Source organism: Paramormyrops kingsleyae, chromosome 4 (assembly GCF_048594095.1).
Source record: "Paramormyrops kingsleyae isolate MSU_618 chromosome 4, PKINGS_0.4, whole genome shotgun sequence".
In the NCBI taxonomy this organism is placed as follows: Eukaryota; Metazoa; Chordata; class Actinopteri; order Osteoglossiformes; family Mormyridae; genus Paramormyrops; species Paramormyrops kingsleyae.
The window spans coordinates 20,710,234-20,729,785 of record NC_132800.1 but is presented as its reverse complement, the minus strand read 5'-3'; the positions used below and the strand labels follow the sequence as shown (position 1 = coordinate 20,729,785).

General features: G+C 46.8%; 1 protein-coding gene across 6 annotated transcripts; it reads right to left on the bottom strand.

Moving 5' to 3' along the window:
- Nucleotides 1–621: 621 nt before the first annotated feature.
- ackr4a (atypical chemokine receptor 4a) lies at nucleotides 622–6,182 on the bottom strand. 6 transcript variants are annotated; one of them, XM_023804763.2, is made up of 2 exons: nucleotides 5,859–6,182; nucleotides 622–4,011 (listed from the first exon to the last, which is right to left on the bottom strand). In XM_023804763.2, the coding sequence occupies exons 1-2, from the start codon at nucleotides 6,005–6,007 to the stop codon at nucleotides 2,928–2,930; spliced, it is 1,233 nt and encodes a 410-aa protein (XP_023660531.1). In that variant the 5' UTR covers nucleotides 6,008–6,182; the 3' UTR covers nucleotides 622–2,927. The 6 variants fall into 6 exon arrangements, with proteins under 6 accessions (XP_023660531.1, XP_023660532.1, XP_023660535.1 ...); XM_023804764.2 differs by having other exon boundaries at nucleotides 622–4,005; nucleotides 5,859–6,181; XM_023804767.2 differs by having other exon boundaries at nucleotides 5,947–6,004.
- Between the last annotated feature and the right edge of the window lie 13,370 nt (nucleotides 6,183–19,552).

Here is a 19,552-nt window from a genome sequence, read left to right as displayed (position 1 = left end):
ATGCGACCGCAAATCTGATCGCCACATAGAGGGACCGCTCGCGCACGTTCTTTATCTTCGTTTCATTTCAACTTCATCTTGAAAATGTCACAAACATCCTGTCCATCCATAAAAAGGGTGTAACTGTGTTTCCTGCCCTGGGCCTTGTTTACTGAGGCACCTTCCAGAATCGTGCCACAAATCACCTCTCGGACACAGTTGCATGCATCTCTTCTCTCAGCCTTCATGGTTCCCTTTTCCAGCATTCATCCAGTTGTTGCAGGGCATAGGGCAGCCAATTTAGGCTTCTCCAGTTCAAATCGGTACCAGCTGCTCCTAATAATTTTCATGAGCCAGAAAAGACTAGCTGGAATCTGGGAGGTGAGGTGAGACCGCACCCAGAGGGCTCTCGTGTTCCATCTGCGTTATGTCTGGATCACGCCCCCCACCCTAGAAATGGCATCTCCACCTCCTATAAAACACTGATGATCTCCAAATGTTCTAATATCCAGATGGTTCATTGAGATTCTTTCACCAATTTCAGTACCTTAACCCTAAATGGATGTCAGCACTTTAAACCTATGTGGCATCTCAGAGATACTGTTTTATATTCGAGTTGACAATGGTATGCAGGAGATGTGCGACGCAGAAAACGTTTTCTTTTTATTTTTTCTCGTTTGGTGGATGATGAATCATTAGCATGACACAAGGCACTGAATTAAAGGTCAGAGTTGAGAGGTTATCAGTGGGTTGATTTTGCTGGATTCACAAACCTTTAATGGATCCCACTCCTCTCGACTAAGGGTTACAAAAAACTTGCGGGAGTTTTACTTGCACAAAAATGTTCTGATGGCTGAAGGAAAAATGATTACTTTGGAGAGATAACCAATCAGAGTTCAGAGGTGGTGCATCCAAGCGACTAGAAGAGGCGGGACCAAGACATCTGATTGGTTGATAAGCCTGCGACGTTTGACATGTTATGTCAATGTTAACATCTTGCAAGCCTGTCAGGGCAGAACAGTAATGCAGTGGGTAGCGCTGTTGCCACGCACCACTTTGTGAAATAATCCATAGTCATAGCCTTACATTTGACCACATATCTTTTGTAAACACTACTGTGTCCTGATGCGTCCCCGACAAGCATGTCACAATAACGCCACCCAGAGGTTGGGATCGTGTTTCCACAGTGCAGGGCCCGACATGGGTGGCAGAATCTCGTGATTTGTGCGTAGCATTACTAATTCCTGCAAATTCAGCATACATACTGCAGGGCATTAACACACTTTAATGACCATATTAGTGAAGATGAATAACAGCAAAAATATATTTCACTTTATATATTGTAACTATAACAGCAATAGTTTACAAATAAAAATAACATATCTTCTGTATATATGTGTATAAAATTCTATGTATAAAAACTGTATACAGCACGACTAAAGAACCACCCTAGAACGCGATATGATGTCATACCTCTGATCCCAATATACCCGACCTCCCAATGTTAACATGAAGCCGATGCCTCTGCTTCGAGGTATGTATCCAGCTGTGCGACAGGACCTACTCAGCAATGTAGTGAATAAAAGCCTCTTATTTTTACTGCTTGTGGGTTATCTCAACATTTTCTCTAGTTTCTCCAAAATTTGCGGTGAAGTTTGTTGTTGCGTTCTTTCTGTGCTAGCATTGGCAAACTCTCTGCACTATCTTGCGTCTTTAGATATTGGATAAAATGTCTTCTGTTAAATGATGTGCTGTCCATTCCTCCTCTTGGGACTTTAGCAGAACAGAGCTTAAAGGCTGCTTTACTTCTGTCGTCGTCCCTTATCTTAATATACGTCCTAACTGCTGACATCCTCTGCTGATATTCTCCGCATTTAGGCTTCCCAAATGTTTGTGGGTTGACAAATCTCTCACTAGGTTCTGAAATCTGATTGGACGGCAAAAAAAAAAAAAAGACAAAACGCAGCGGCTTTCTGTTTCAACATAATTTTGTAATTAAGTGGTATCGGTTCTTGGTATCTATGAATTTTTATGAGTACGAGTATATGAGCGCAGTATTGGCCCAATACTCGATGCCGGTATTGGTGCATCCCTAGGCCATTTGACCTTTTAGTGGAAGTAATGCAGGCAGTAAATAAATCTGACCACTAGTGATCAGCTGGACACCTTGGACATGCATGATAGACACAGGTATAAATGCTGATGTGTCTCAGCCATTCCCTTTTGATCTGAATACCCAAGACTCATTTTAAAACCGAGTGTAAACAGGGCCTCTGTTTCCGGTGTCTGTCCCCACCGCTGTCCACATTTCTGGTGTCTGTCCCCACCGCTGTCCACATTTCCCGTGTCTGTCCCTGCCCCTGTCCACATTCCCTGTCCCTGTCCACATTCCCCGTGTCTGTCCCCGCCACTGTCCACATTTCCCTTGTCTGTCCCTGCTGCTGTCCACATTTCCCGTGTCTGTCCCTGCTGCTGTCCACATTTCTGGTGTCTGTCCCCACCGCTGTCCACATTCCCTGCCCCTGTCCACATTCCCTGTCCCTGCCCCTGTCCACATTCCCCGTGTCTGTCCCTGCTGCTGTCCACATTTCCCTTGTCTGTCCCTGCTGCTGTCCACATTTCCCGTGTCTGTCCCTGCCGCTGTCCACATTTCCCATGTCTGTCCCTGCCGCTGTCCACATTTCCCATGTCTGTCCCTGCCGCTGTCCACATTTCCCGTGTCTGTCCCTGCCGCTGTCCACATTTCCCGTGTCTGTCCCTGCCGCTGTCCACATTCAATTACTGACATTTTTGTGATTTATATTAGAAAATAAGAATGTAAACAATATATAAGAATGTAAACAGAAATGATATCAAGCTATATAACAGGTGGTACATTTTCATGGGTCAAGGTGCACAGTGGTAAGCGATGTGCTGGAAGCACCTGTAGAAGCTTCATCTGCTCTGCCTCAGATGGAGAAGGTGCTGGTGTCCTCAGAAGTGCTATGGGAGTTTAGCGAGATCTCAACAGGTGCTGGTTCCTGCTCCTGCTGCCTCCTCCTTCTGCGCTCGCCAAAGCCCTTGACGAACCGCAGGAGGTGCTGGCTGAAGGAGGCTCCAACGAAGGCATAGAGCACGGGGTTCAGACAGCTGTGTGTCAGCGCCAGGCCCTCAGTTACCTGCATGGCTCGGTCCAGCCTCTTGCTCGTCTCGCAGTGGACCACCAAGGAATAGATGACATCCATGGCTCGGCAGAATTTGACAGCGTTGTACGGCAGCTGGGTGATGATGAAGGCCCCCACTACTGCCAGGAGCACCTTGAAGGCCCTCCACTTCTTCCCCAAGCGTGCTTCTGGGGTCCTAAGCAGGGCCATGACCACCCGGGTGTAGCATAGCACCATGACTAGGAAGGGCAGGAGAAAGCTGAGGAGGACTTCCAGAATCTCCAAGGAGGCTTTGGTGGACTGGGCCATGCTTGGTGGGTAGACAGGCATGCAGACCTTTCTGCTGGGCATATGCCGGACTGTAGAGAGGACCACATCCGGGATGCCCAGGATGAATGCCAGGGCCCACACCCCCAAGCACACCCTAAGGTAGGTCCGTCGTTGAAGGGTGCGGCCAGGACTGCTGTGGAAGATAGCCAGGTAGCGGTCCACGCTGATGCAGGCCAGAAAGAGCATGCCGCAGCTGAAGTTGGTGACGTAGAGGGACGAGGTGACTTTGCACATGGCCACGCCCAGCTCCCAGCCAACCACGGCATTGGCCGCCCAGAAGGGCAGCGTGAACAGCAGCAGGAGGTCAGCCACCGCCAGGTTCAGGATAAACACGTCTGTCATGGTCTTCAGCTTCTTGTAGTACGCGTAGATGGCCACCACCGCTGCGTTTCCTGCCAGCCCGACCACCAGCGCTAGAGAATAAATGACGGGCAGGAAGACTCTGGCAAAGGAACGCACATCCTCCTTCACGCACACTGTGTGATAGTCCTCATAGCTGAAATTGTCGCTGCCATTGTCATGGTCATAGTATTCATAGTCCACCATGGTGATCCTGTAGCTTAGAGAGAAACAGACAGTGTGAGCAGAAACATCTGACTGCAATATCTACATTGCTCAGGTTCTTATATAACAGCAATCCTGTTAAATCTCAAACTGTGATGTAAGCAATCCGTAACGATCAGGTATCCATGACAACGGCGTCATCTTAGTCACGAACAAAAACTGTATTTTTTGTTCTGAAAAGATTTATTTGGTGTTAGCAAGGCATACTGACAACATTCATGACTAACGCAGGTCAATATGAATGAATGAATGTTACATTTATATAACGCTTTTCAAGACATACAAAGCACTTTACAGAAACACTGCGGAAAACCACTTCGGCTACCACGGTGTAGCAGCCACATGGATGACGCGCATGATGCGATGAATATATGTTACAGTTCATTTAACACCAGGCTAATTTTATTGCTTGTTGAAAGTCTCCAAACGGATGTACTTACTTACTTGGCAACGTTCTGAAGAGATTATAACGGCATGGCAAACTCGTCGGGTGGGAGGAAATTGTAAGCATCGCTAACATTCTTGGACACCAGATGTACGTGCCCGGGATCGTGATCCCAGATTGCAGCGCTGGAGATCGGAGTCTGCCAGGTAGCATTTAGTCCATATTATCAGACTAACGTTTATCCTACTTTGACTTTTCCCTAATTTCAGCAAGGAATTAAGAAGCAAAACGCGCAGTAAACAGAGTTTGTAAAATCGAGCTGCTGTCATCCTCCTTGCAAATCAGCGTCCCGCTACTGAGAGCAGAGTAATTGTCTGCCAGCAAATCAGACACAGGGCGCAAGAGGTGTCCCGACAAGGAACGCTGAAGTGCAATGGGTTATAAGAGGATGCTTGCTTGTTTTGCTTAAGGTGCATATATATTATGCAATATTAAAGAATAACACAAAATGCAGAATATACTATTTAGGGGCTTGTATTGGGTGGGTCTGGTCCTACTTAGCACAGATTAACCTCTGGGCAGCTGTTATCTAATCAGACGCGCAGAATATTTCCCAGCCGGTCCAACGCAGTCTAGCGTATACGTTGGTATCGACAATGGTTTAACTGACACTTTCGCAGAAAGATACATCTGCCATATGCCTAAAAACGCCTAGTTTCTTGGTTGCAGGTCGCCTACAGCCTGCTGATCACTGCCCTTCCCGCGCTTTGTTCCCGAATTAGGGGATCACGCCAACTGAGGACTTTTCCTGTTATTCTGCATAATTTATAAGAAAATTATATGAACTGATTAGCGATTTCCGTGATCGAAAATGAAAGAAAACGACACGTCGTGGATATTTCATTTGGTTATATTGGAAATGAAATTACAAAATTTGGAAATTTCGTGAATAGTGGAAATTTTTATTCAAAGCAAGCTTTTCACTTGGCGAAATTTTATGTCATTTTATGGCTACTAATTATCTCCTCGAAATTGGAAATCAGGACTCAGAAATATTTTATTCGGGGACTGAAAATCGACCGTTATATACATGAATATCTCTCTACCTTCCACCTCCAGATATTTATTATCAGTCAAAATGCAGCCGTTTTATATCTATCCAGACATATCAGAAAAGCACCGCAAAATACAAATTTTGCATTCCGTCGTGGGTGTCAGATTTTATTCTGCGCTACGTAGGAAACTAGCTGTTACTGTACCGTTTAAACTCAATTTCAAAAACGACACGATGGGTCATTACAATATTACTTTATAAAAATGACTTTATAAAGAAATCTCCCTGTCACACACTACTTCAGTAACTAAAAGATAAACATGAACACACAAATAATCATCTTAAACTGTGGTTTAAACGTCAGTGATATATATAATCATAATTGTGGCAAATCATACATTACCTACAGCTTCTCGCGGAATAACGCTTCGTTTTCTCCCAGTCGCTGTGTATTAAAATTAAATGTTTCTTGGAATAAAATGAGGCAGTACCTGAGGTAGAGCGCAGATTTAATCTGTTTGCGTGGAGACTGCGTAGGTTTGGTCGCCCCATACAAGGATCAAGTTACATTCGGCGATCATTCATACGGTCAGAGAGACGAGGATTCAGCGCAGATTCACTATGTAAGCTACTGTTTTGGGGTAGTGTACTTCGACAACAAACTTACTTTTTAAGTAAACACAGGATACCTGTAAATGAAAGCATGCCAGCAGGTGCCCTTGCATTGCGCAGCACGCCCCATAGTGTTATTTAGCTTAGTGAATGCAAGGTGAACTCGCGGACTGTATGTCAGAAGGGTCTCATCCCTCGTGGGCTGCTGAAATCTGGCTTTTGATTTACACAATATTAACAACGCCTGTGGCTTGCTAAACAAACCAGGACTCGAGTAAGCATATTCACTTTTCCCTTAATACGTAAAACACCCCTGTAAAACAAACAGCGATCAGTAAGGCTAATGTTACTGTGGCTTGGGATAGTTTACGCGAGGTTTACATACTCATCAAGTGTTTTGCGTGTATTCTGTGAAATATACAGTGCCTGTTGAAATGCTGTTTGGCAGGTTTGGTGATAATCGGCAAAGCCGGACTGTCTCAGCCAACTGATTGGTATTTTTTACTGTCTCAAGACAGCTCACTCATTTCGTGGGCTGCCCTCACACTAACATATGCCTGAAGGCTTTGCAGTGAATCACCAGGCAGTTGTTTGTACTGTTTGTGTAAGCCTACTGTTTCTATTACGGCTAAGCACGACACGCTTATAAATGCGGTTTAAGGTGTTTGTGTGCGTGCAGTTATTACATTGTGGGGACCAGACTACCACAGAATGTGATTTAAAAAAGAACTAGAACTTTTTATCCCGTGGGGACAATTTTTGTTCTGTCCCCACAATGATAATTTTATAAAAAATGGCAGTAGGCTTGTATTTTGTTTGGTTACTCATATTTACAGTTACACCCAGAAAAAAGGGTAAAAATTTCAGTGTTTACCCCAGGTTTACAGTTTTTTTTGGGGGGGAGGGGGGCAGATAGACACCGACAGGATTCATGGTGTTCATGTGTTTCTTTTAATGACAGCAGTAAAAAAAAAAAACGTAGATATTTTTGTCTGCTTTTCCGGTGGTTGACGCGACGCGTGCTCTCTGTCCGCTGGTGGGAGCGTGCTCACCTGTGTGTGCGCGCACGTGTCTGTGTGCGCGCATCGGGTCGGAACTCCGCCACGCGTGATACGGAGAGCAGAGGAGAATTGTAAACGCGCGACCGTGTAGAGACAAAAATGACAAGCTGTTGTGTAAATATCATAAGGCTATTTAGTTTGTTTACTAAAAGGACAATGTGTAGACCTGTTCTATAGGAAAGGTAACCTTAAATGACTTCTGTCGTGATGTGGCACTACATAGAAAATAAAATTAAATAAAATTAACTTGACCTTCAAGGGGGTGCGGGAGGTGCCGTTTGTGGGCCGGGCGCCCCCCTTTGGACTTTTTTGTACCATTGACGTTTTGTACCTTTGGTATGTTCCTCAGAGTCCATTCATCTTAAACGGTACAATTACAAGGGTACAGCCCCAGTGACAAGCAAAGGTACATTTTTTTTATCCTTTTTTCTGAGGGAGTAGGACGGGGTAGGGGTTATATAATTTTATTGCTGCTGCATTTTAAAACAATTTGCGCGTCTCATTGAAACCTTATAATCGCTTTTTATTCCAAACATCTAAATCTACCATCTACATTGGGAAGCTATTCCCTCTAGTCAACAGCTGCCCATTTAAGAGAATCCCATAAATCGCGTGTTTTTTTTCCCTTACACTGCACGCATTCCGTCAAGCATTTTGTATTAATTCTGCGCTTCATATTTGCATGTAAAAATAAAGAGCTTGACATAAAAATCGTTTACGCGCCTGTACTTGACATCCTGTGACGCATTTGTGTTTTTTCCCCTCCACACCACGATTAGGGGCGCGTCCTATACACGTGTCATGGAGAATTCCCGGGCTCCTCTCTCTGCACCGTTTAATAACCACACGTAGTCCTCAGCCAGATGCTTTGGCACAGAGACAAATCCCGTTGCCTACATTGCCCGCCGTACAGAAATACTGGAGATAACAGAAAGAAAATTTATTGAAAGATCTGTTGTTTCACGGTCAAGCAATATTAGTGCGTCACAAAGAAAAACTGAATATAATACATTGGGATCTGGCTACTGACAGAACGTTTTTTTTTTTTTTTGCATCCTTTTTTCTGTTTTGGTAGCTCAGATGCTTTTTTTTATTTTTAAGGTCCGCATGTGCAGTGAGAGACCAGCTTTCTGGAAAAGCTGAAGATGATAGAGAAGCCAGATAGCTCAGGACACCGGAAGGCTTTGGGGACGCGTCCCGTCAGGAAGAGATGCCGGACGTAGTGTGAGCGGGCCTTCAGTAATGGCCAAACGAGCAGGAGGAAGCTGACAGCGAATATACGCCTGCTTTTAGATTCAAGAGCTTGTTTTGTATGAAGCGTCAGTCAGCAGCTATATCAATGGATGAAAGTCAAAAATGCTTACATGTCCCTAAGCATATAAACAGGGTGTTACACAGGCTGTGTCATTCCCCCCCCCCCCACCATGAGGCGTTACCCAGGCTGTGTCATCCCCCCCCCCCCATTTGTTTGAACAGAAAAGGATTTCAGGGAGCTCAGGATTTCAAGGAGCTCAGCCAATAATGTGGTTTATCAGTATCAAAGGTCAGTCAGCGCAGGTGCCGCTGATCACGGGGTGAACAGGTCATGAATCCTCCATCCGTGTAAATCACAAGCATGAGGTAAGATGTGCACAAGAGCATCTGGACTCGAGAGGGGCCCCGGTTTCCTGTGCAAATCAGTAATCCATGCATCCACCTGGCCGCCGTAAGTGCCTATGCAGTGCAGGTCGCAGTGCAGCGTCGCAGTGGAGCCCCGCCCGGGATGTTTGGGAGGTGGCACCCTGCAGGTGATGCCAGTCACAGGGCACGCAGGACATGTTTCGGGACTGTAGGAGGAGAACCAAAGTACCTGGTGGGAACCTTCAGAACACAAGGAGAACTTGCAAGCTGTATGAACTCCACCACTTCTCTACCCAGAGCTGAACTCCACCACTTCTATACCCAGAGCTGATCTCCACCACTTCTCTACCCAGAGCTGAACTTCACCACTTCTCTACCCAGAGCTGAACTCCAACACTTCTCTACCCAGAGCTGAACTCCACCACTTCTCTACCCAGAGCTGAACTCCACCACTTCTATACCCAGAGCTGAACTCCACCACTTCTCTACCCAGAGCTGAACTCCACCACTTCTCTACCCAGAGCTGAACTCCAACACTTCTCTACCCAGAGCTGAACTCCACCACTTCTCTACCCAGAGCTGAACTCCACCACTTCTATACCCAGAGCTGAACTCCACCACTTCTATACCCAGAGCTGAACTCCACCACTTCTATACCCAGAGCCTCCGTCAGCCAGAAAATGTCAGCCGTCTGCCTATCATCAGAAGGTTCCTGGTTGAAATGGCATGGGCTTGGGAGTGATTTCATCATCGGGCCCTTGAGCAAGGTCCTTAACCCCTAGTTTCTTCAGGGACTGGTTCACCCTGCTTTCTCTATTGTAGTTTTGGATAAAAGCATTTTCTGAATGCATAAATGTAGATGTTAACCCAAGCATTACAAAAATATTGGATGAAAATAGTGAGTCACAAAATACAAACTAGTTGCATAAGGCAATGAGGAACACTTTCGAAATGATCTGCTGCATTATCCTGTCAGCAGACATCAAGCACAACCTAGTTGTTTAGCATGATTCTGGAAATTACTTTCCACAGAAACCTGGTGGAAAAGGGCAGATTAGAGTTTGACATGGGAGTGGTAAACTTGGACAGTCGATTTATCTGCCTTGCCAAAAGTGAGAAAAACACTTTCCTGGGGTGTTCCTCAATATGCTTGAACTTGTGTTCTCATGTACCCGTTTGCGTTTTCCATTGCAGAAGACCAGTTCCAATACTAAGAACAGAAGTACATGACAACGGTAAAAATCCCCGGATGTCGTTCTTGTCCTGCCCCTAATATCATGGATACATCGGTTCCATCCTTGCCAAACGCGACCAATCCCATAATTCATTGCGCCCCAAGTTCATTCTTGGGAGGCAAGTTAGCGAGACCGGTCTCGCCAAGACCACGAGGACGGTCTCTGCGTTCTTGCTATTGAGATTCACCCCTGTTGTCGATTTAGTCATAAGGACGAACAGATCGGTCACAGACATAGTCTCTGGATGTTTGGTGGCAGGTGTGGAAAAAGGCCTCAGATGATGGATCAGCGGTTGAATTTCCGCTCTCTGTAAACACGCTGAACAGACCTGATGACTGTGATGTCCTGGACCCCCCAGGGTCCAGGACAGTCCCTCTAACAGGGATGGGGAGGTGTCAGCCTCAAGAAGACATTTATCTGATGTGTTTGGTTCCAGCGGCCGCAGTGCATTTGCAGATGTTTATAATGGAACTAGCCTTTAGCTTCTCGGATAAACAGATGCTCTGCACTTGTGTTCAGACTTCTAAGTTTGTGAATTGGGGCACATTCTCGTTTAATAGCTGTGCAGGCACTGTAAACAGTGCACCACCCTGTCCTCAAAATGTGCACTATTGTGGTTTTGGGTTATTTTTGCCGTAAAATTAGCAGTAAATGCACAATAACACGAGTTAAGATATGATTTATTTGCCCTCAAACATAAACTTTCTCCAGACCCCAATGCCCGATTATAAACATGCATCCATTATCTAATATGGGATTCCAGTGAGCATGTCCCAGGAATCACAGTGGCTGAAAGCCCATCACAGAGCATCTTCACAGAGGGAAACTCACAGACATCCAAACGGAATGGGTTTGAATCCCAGGGCTGGCAGAGGACACGCTGAGGCCTTCAGCGAGGATCTTCTCTTGCACCCCATCCTTCCCTCACTTGAATGTAGATTCAGAAAACTCCCGTGAGCACGAGGGGGGTGTATATCATTCCCAGAGTTGGCAGGAGTCCCCCCCCGCCCCCCCTCTGTGCTGCACATTGAGCCACCATGTCTCCACAAACAAAAGTAAGCAATAAATAAACCAAGTTAAAAAAGCGCCGTCAAATTTGGAATTTGGTGGTAAATATCTTTTAATGAAACAGCTGGAAAATTACAGAAAAACATGACATTGTCACGCCCATCCAAAAATTTCAGGGTCCGATGTGTTTGAAGTTGTTTTGGAAAAAGGCTCCTCTGGGACTTAATCCTTGAAAGAAACAGAGCTTTGGTCCAGCAGGTCGTCATTCACGTCTCGTGTCATTTTGATGTTCCACTTTTTTTACTTTAGTATGGGGGGGCGGCTGCAGGAGTACGCTGAATTTACGGCCATTGCGCCCCCCCCCCCCACAAGCATGCATCTGGGTTAAAGGATGAATCTCAGTAGGTGTGGGGCCTGAAAAATGAAGCAGTCGGAGAAAATGCCGCCTGATTTGAGCAGAAATGCCGCATCGACGTTGTGGCTGTCAGTCGACGAGCCTGGAAGAGAAAACCTGTTTGTTAAGCCAGTCGCTCAAAAATCTGGAAGCGACGAAGGATCCCCAAACGCTCTGTTTGAGTGGCTACTGCGGGACTCAGATCAGGGGATCCGGAAAGTCGGCTGAAGGCCCGAGTCTGTCTTCCAGCCGTGGACCCACGTGTCGGCTTTTCCACAGTGCAAATCATTATCCAGAGCCTCTTAATCCCCGGCCACTTTTCATCACAATACTAAAAGTATGTGTTATTTTTTAGCTTGCAGACGCAGATCGGAACACTGGACAGACTTTTTCCGCTGACGCCTACGTCCCTGGGATACTTATGTAATGAAGCATGTGATAGTGGGGCTCGGTGCCTGACAACGCGACGGCCTAATGAAGGAGGTCTCTGTGGTCGAGCTGAGTGCTTATTTGGGTTCGGGCCTTGCTATCCCCCACTAGTTAATGTCACGTCTCTGTTCGGTTCTTCTGGGTGGCGGGGGGGGGAGCGCTTGGAAAATGTGATGGTCCAGTCAGAGATTGTTAATGCACATTCTGGAATCAATGTTTCACCAAATATAATGAGCCAGGGAGAGGTAATAAGCTATTATGTATGGCGTTTATTTTAGCATTTTCAGAGCGGAAATGCTGACTGATTGCAAAAGAGGTGGCTCATTACTCAACGGGCAGCGTGTGACCTCTAGGGCCATGGGCCGGGATCCAGGTGGGATAGGATGCACTTGGACACTGTCTATCCTGGCAGTACAAATTCTATCATTGGGACCCCCCCCCGCCCCTCCTTCCCCTGCTCAGATGTTACGCCCTCCAACTTCTTCGGAAGTTTTTTACAACTGGACCACTGGTCATGGGTTTGAGGCCTTGCTCTTTGTCTGGAGCTTGCATGTTCTTCTTGCGTTGGATGTAGGGGGTGTAGGATCCGGGGATGGGGGGGGGGGGGGGGGGGGGGGTGCCCCCCAGTATTTAATTTGGATTCCTTTATTCCCCCAACAAATAGACTTTTGTATTTAAATGATTACATTGTGCAGTTAGGTGAACTGGTATCTCTACAATGCCCTGTGATGCCCCCCCCTGCCTTTTGCCTTATTGTAGATTCTACTGGATAAGTAGTTTATTGAACTTATTTACTATTTATTTATCAATATAAGTGTCATTTTGTTCATATCCTATTAGGCAGGTAAGTTGATCAGCTTTACATTCTGTACAGTTTAAAAAATGCCCTTTATTTTCACTGTATTTTAAATGGTGAGTGGAATGAGGTTTCCATAAACACTCTCAGCTTTGTCCAGCAGCTGAATGCACAGCTCAGCCCTCCTGCTGATTCTGAGAGTAGTAGATGGGCTCAGTGGTGTCACCTACTGGTGACATGTGGTAGGAGCATGGTCAAGACAGGCAACAAGCACAGGTGAAGTCAAAGGATACACTTATTTTCTTTGTAAATAAATCAGGATGAATAGACAGTGAAACGTTAAGAACACACTGAGTGTAAGGGCGCTTTTCCACCGCACAAAGTATGGTACTTTTGGTATGGTACTTTCGGTACTTTCACTTTTCCATTGACTTCCGGTCAAGTACCAGTACCGAAAGTGCCAAACCAGCTGGGGTACTTCTTTGGTACTTTGGGGTGGGACTTGCAAATCACTGATGATGTCATTTGCCGCTGGTACCAGTTTTTACGCCAGTGGAAAACCGACACAAAAGAAGTACCATACTTTTGGTACTTTATGTAAGTACTGAAAGTACCGAAGGTACGGTACCTGTTGCGGTGGAAAAGCACCCTAAGTGGTAGTATATGTACAGTGTATAATTCTATATTTTTGTGTTACCAGCTGGGAAAGGTTTTCTGCTCATAGAATGAAATGTTTGTGCGTGTGTGTGTGTGTGTGTGTGTGTGGCTGTGCACAGGGGGACTCTGAATTGCACAAAGCAGTAATGGAAGCTCCATGTTTCAGGAATCTGCCCGGAGCTGGTGCGCATCAACCAGACAGCTGATCTGTGACGTGTTTTCTCCCCTCATCCCGGTTAACGCACTTCATGTGCTCACAGTTTCTGTGAGCCTCTCCTGGCCACCCCACATAAAAATGATCCTGCTTATACCCCAGCTCAATGCTCTCCAGGTCTGGCTCCTTTTAACAATAATAGTCCCCAGTGAAATGTGACTGTGTTTGTCTCTTCTGCTGCATTTGCGATTCACAACATTTTGAACCTTCAAACCAAAGTAGGTGCTTATCATGTCAGTAGATGGCTGCCACATGTGTTAGCATGCTATGCTACTTGCTAAGGGGGGGGGGGGGTGTTCTTCCTGGGTGAAAACTGTTGATATGAAATAAAATGGTAGCCAAACGTTCAATACTGCTATGCACTTATGTGTCCCATAGGTCTCTTCCAGTTACTCCTCCAAAAAGATGGATTCAGGAGATTTGGCACCTCCCCGCCTGTACGTGTGTGCACCCGGTCGTTGACTGGTATCCCACCCAGCTCGTTCTTCTGCCCTGGTCTCCCTGGGATAGACTCCAAGCTCACCACTGACGAAATGAAATTGTTCTCATCGGTGTAATCTTCTGCCACACCTGGCATCCATTTATTCAAAAGAGGCACATGCATGATACAAGATAGCAGTGAGTAACTTGCCTAAGATGTTCATTGTCTCGGTAAATGAACAGATTGCTAACAGCTCAGCACAATTACAGCTTACGAGATGTATATGTCGAATCCCAGCAAACACAGATGCACTGTGCCAGGGAGACTCTGCATTACTGCATGCGAGAGGTCTTGCATTTAATAGGAATAAGGGCCTAAAATGGCCAAATATTTTTTTTATCCAAACAAATGGGGCTTGCAATGTTTGTTCCGAATTTTTTTCTGTTCTTACTGAGTTTAATTTGAGTGTTTTGTGATATGATTTTGTGCCATTTTTCATACTAACTCTGGGGGTTTTGGTTTGGAGTTTAAGCCCCCATGAGGTCAGAAATAAACAGTTCAGATCCGGTTCTGTGTTGTGCTTTGTGTCGTAGAATCTGTTGTTCATAACGGGCGTGGGTTCAGACGTCGTCCATGGCACAAGGGGAGGCGGCACTGCGGAGTGTCCCCACTCACTTGACGTTTCCCCGCTCTTTATGAACGCTCTGATCCTGCTGATCCTGAGTTTTGTTCCCAAGTTCTGGATAGGGTCTCTGGAAAAAAAAAATCACCTAGAAGGCTTCTTGCGCCCTGCCTCACACATGCATACACACACACACACACACACACACACACACACACACACAGATCCTGCTTACCCCCAGCGGAGAGTATGCCCCTGGTCTTTTTTTTTTACCGTTCTTTGTCCATCGTTTAGTCCTGTAGTCCTAAACAAGAGAAAAAGTGTGTGAGAGAGATCAGAGGCTGGGTGTTACTGGGAATGTGGTGGGCGGTTGTCCGAGGTCCGTCCACTGGCACACCTGTGCTATCACGGTGTCTGGAAGGGCTCCCTGGGGCAGAGAGGCCTCCATCAGAAACACGCTCGGCCCCGGCACCTGTGGGAGATACGCAGTGTAAAACCAATGGCGGACCCAGCTGATGGAGCCAGGTTCAGGTTGGAGATCTTTTCAAAGATACATCTGCATCTCTGCCATGGTGTAAGCACATAAGCTTTGAGCGGTGGATCTGGAACCTTAAGCCTGGGCTGGGTAATGGCAGACCAGCAGCCTGTTCCTCGGAACCTTAAGCCTGGGCTGGCTAATGGCAGACCAGCAGCCTGTTCCTCAGAACCTTAAGCCTGGGCTGGGTAATGGCAGACCAGCAGCCTGTTCCTCGGAACCTTAAGCCTGGGCTGGCTAATGGCAGACCAGCAGCCTGTTCCTCAGCTCTCATCGCCTACAAGGCATCAGCTCCATTACTTTTCCACAAATTGTAACGTTAGAAAGCAGATGTCAGGTATCACAGGATGTCTCTAACTGCTCATCCTGGTTTGGGGTACAGAGGGGCTTGGAGCCTATCCCAGGCTGCAAAGGGAAGTAGGTTGGAGTGCACACACATGCACACTGTTCCACACAGTCACACCCTAGGGGTGATTTCTGGAGAAACGAATTAGCTTAACTGCATGTCATTGGACTGCAGGAGGAAAGCGGAATACCCAGAGGGAACCTGCCAGACATGGAGAAACCAGGAAAACATTCTCTCTCTCTCTCTCTATCTCTTTCTCTCTCTCTCTCTCACACACACACACACACACACACAGTTTTGTTATTGTATCTTTGTGGGGACTCTCCATTCATTTCTATGGGGAAAACTCTAATCCCAACATGATGACCTTAACCCCTACCCAGCCCTAACCTTATCCATAAGTAACCAAACAAAATACGAGACTTGTGGCATTTTTACTTTTTTGATTGCATTTACAGATCTTTGTGGGGACCCCACAACTTAAAAAAAAAAAGAAGAACTTTATTACATTGTGGGGGACATTTGGTCCCCACAATGTAATACAGACCTATTCCATATACACACAGTGGAGGTGGGATTGGACCCCTCAACCTCAGAGGTGTGAGAGAACAGCATGAGCGGAGCGTGACCTACCCTGACACCCGATGTGTTAACAGTAATTTCACTTAATTTAAATGCATCACATCTTGTTTAATCTTATTAAACTATTTGAGTTTTAATTGCAGCCTAGGCACAGGATGAAAAAACACATCCAATTACATTGATTCCTTCATTCCGGTGCCTTCCAGCTAGCCTAGTTAAATTACTGCCTGTGTTGTTACCAATAAGTGTTCCCTCCCCACAGCAGGACCTGAATCTGGAATAGATTACTAAATCCCAGAAAGCCAAAATTTCTGCACCCAATGGAAAAGTCAGGGGGCCTTTGGCAAAACAAAGGAGTCCACTGAATGCAGGTCCGTCACATGACAGAGGTCGTTCACATGACAGAGGTCGTTCACATGACAGAGGCTAGTAATTAATTCAAGAGTCACCTCTTTGAGCATGACAGCGTACACAGAGGAAGACCATCTTAGTAAAATCTTAGAATAGAATTTATTTCAATTTGAAGCTTAATTACAGTTTTATTTTCCACAAACGTTTTTTAACTGGAAACAATACTCTGGACGATCGGCAGCTGATTAAACGAGTTTCCCCATCAACAGTAAACAGATCAGCTCGTCGGCCAGGTTTTATTTTTCGAACGTGATGAGAAAGCAGTGGGTGAGGAGCGGCCTCTTACCCCTCCCCCGGCGACGTCCTGGCTTGGCCTGGCAACAGCGTTCCCCTCTGCTTCGCCGTCCTCCTCGGCGGTGGCCATAAGGGGCCAGTTGCGCTGCAGGCAGAGCAGGAGAACCAGCAGAGTGACCTCCATGTTAAGGGTCTGGGGGGATGGAACCGCAGTGGGTGCCTTTATAAACCCACACACACACGGCGTGGAGGCGGGTTCGCCGAACCCACCCTCGTGCAGGCGGGCTGGAGGAAGCAGCCAGCTTCCTGCCTGGGATAGGAATTTTTCCGTTGGCAGGGCTGCGCTGAGATGTGAACGGGGGCATGAAGTAAACAAATCAGAATGATGGATGACAGAGCAGTGAGGGGCAGATAAGATCGGAGAGGACATGTGGGGAACACAGCAAGAGGGGTTTATTCTCAGGAGTTATGGGTCAGTTATTGGATACTCCATCCATCCATCCATCCATTCACTTTCTCGCATGTGCACAAGCCATGCGCATGTGTCTGGGCAGGCGGGAGAAACCCCCCTGAACTCGGTGAGCAGAGAGGGCCAGGGCTCACACACTCCCCCCACCACATGAAATACAGAAGGATGTTTCTTCCCCTCATGGTACATCTGTGTGCTGATGATGGCAGGCACCTCGGTGGGGGGAGGGCGTCTCTCTCCCTGCCAGGGGCTGGTGCCTCTTCTGTCATCCCATCTGCATGGCCATGATGCCCATGGGAGTGGCCTCACGCCTGGAGCTCCGGGTGTGTTCAGTTATGCCCAGTGCCTGATGTGGGCCGGTACTCACCAGTATACAGTACTGACTCCTCTTTCAATTTATTTGGCACCTTTCAGTATCCGCTTGTGATGAATAATAAGGGGAGTACCGGCACCTGGTACTGATTATCAAGGGGAGTACCGGTGCCTGGTTCTGGATAACAGGGGGAGTACCAGTGCCTGGTTCTGAATAACAAGGGGAGTACCGGCACCTGGTACTGATTATCAAGGGGAGTACCGGTGCCTGGTTCTGGATAACAGGGGGAGTACCAGTGCCTGGTTCTGAATAACAAGGGGAGTACCGGCACCTGGTACTGATTATCAAGGGGAGTACCGGTGCCTGGTTCTGGATAACAGGGGGAGTACCAGTGCCTGGTTCTGAATAACAAGGGGAGTACCGGCACCTGGTACTGATTATCAAGGGGAGTACCGGTGCCTGGTTCTGGATAACAGGGGGAGTACCGGTGCCTGGTTCTGAATAACAAGGGGAGTACCGGTGCCTGGTTCTGAATAACAAAGGGAGTACTGGCACCTGGAACTGAATAACAAGGGGAGTACCGGCACCTTGTACTGTATAACATGGGGAGTACCGGCGCCTTGTACTGTATAACATGGGGAGTACCGGCGCCTTGTACTGTATAACATGGGGAGTACCGGCACCTTGTACTGTATAACATGGGGAGTACCGGCGCCTTGTACTGTATAACATGGGGAGTACCGGCGCCTTGTACTGTATAACATGGGGAGTACCGGCGCCTTGTACTGTATAACATGGGGAGTACCGGCGCCTTGTACTGTATAACATGGGGAGTACCGGCGCCTTGTACTGTATAACAAGGGGAGTACCGGCGCCTTGTACTGTATAACATGGGGAGTACCGGCGCCTTGTACTGTATAACAAGGGGAGTACCGGCGCCTTGTACTGTATAACATGGGGAGTACCGGCGCCTTGTACTGTATAACATGGGGAGTACCGGCGCCTTGTACTGTATAACATGGGGAGTACCGGCGCCTTGTACTGTATAACATGGGGAGTACCGGCGCCTTGTACTGTATAACATGGGGAGTACCGGCGCCTTGTACTGTATAACAAGGGGAGTACCGGCGCCTTGTACTGTATAACATGGGGAGTACCGGCGCCTTGTACTTGGTTTCTCTGCAGGCCCCTGACACCGTCTGCCATCTGACAGACCATGGCAGTAATGCCGCCTGGCGCTGAGCGAGTAGGAAGGCCTGGAATATCAGGCATCCTGGATGGTGCTTGAGAGCATGCTGTGAGCTGTGATTGGCCCATGTGACACATGTGACCTAGTAATGGCTTCCACTGTATTGGCTGGATTTGGTGCTCCTGCTCAGCGATGGTAAATGAGGGTCAGCTTTTTATCTTCCCTGTTATTTAAACAGTTTATTCTGACCTGCTTACTTGGATAAAAGGTCACTTATCAAATATAGCAATTATATAATTTATTTTCATTGCTTACGCTCTCTTAAAAATGTAGCATTTCAGATCAGCTCCAAATTTACATTATAATGAATTGATTAATCTGTTAAATCGTTGTCTGAGAGCCAGGGTTAATCACCTAATTAAATTGCAAATTAAAACAAAAACATTTCCAGTAGGAAACTTTTGTTCTTTTCATAGCTGAGTGTGACGCCAACTTGTGTCTTGAAACAGAAATGTGGGCTTGTCAGATCAAAGCCTATAATCAGTAAACAGCCCCATTAGGAGTAACGCACGGAATGGTTCACTGGGCGAGAGTGTTTACGCGCAGAGGGTGACGGGGGACGCTGTGTACTTCACTAAGCTGGCCTGATTGCTCGGCTCTGCTTGAATTGCCCCAAGGGACCGTGGGAAGTGGTTCCTGTACAGGAAAATGTGACAAGATCTCGGTCCTGATAAGAGGCATTTATGTAATGATTTGTTTCAGCAATTAACACCGAGAAGTAATTAGATTTGCCAATCTAAATTTGATAGGTCTGTCACAAGTCAGATCTCTCCATCAGGAATGGCCATTTTTGTCGATCCGGAGGGACGCAATCAAGCATCGCAGTCGACCGCACAAGCTTGTTGGCGTAGCTCTGTTTCCACAGACCTGAACCCTGAACACATGTCGG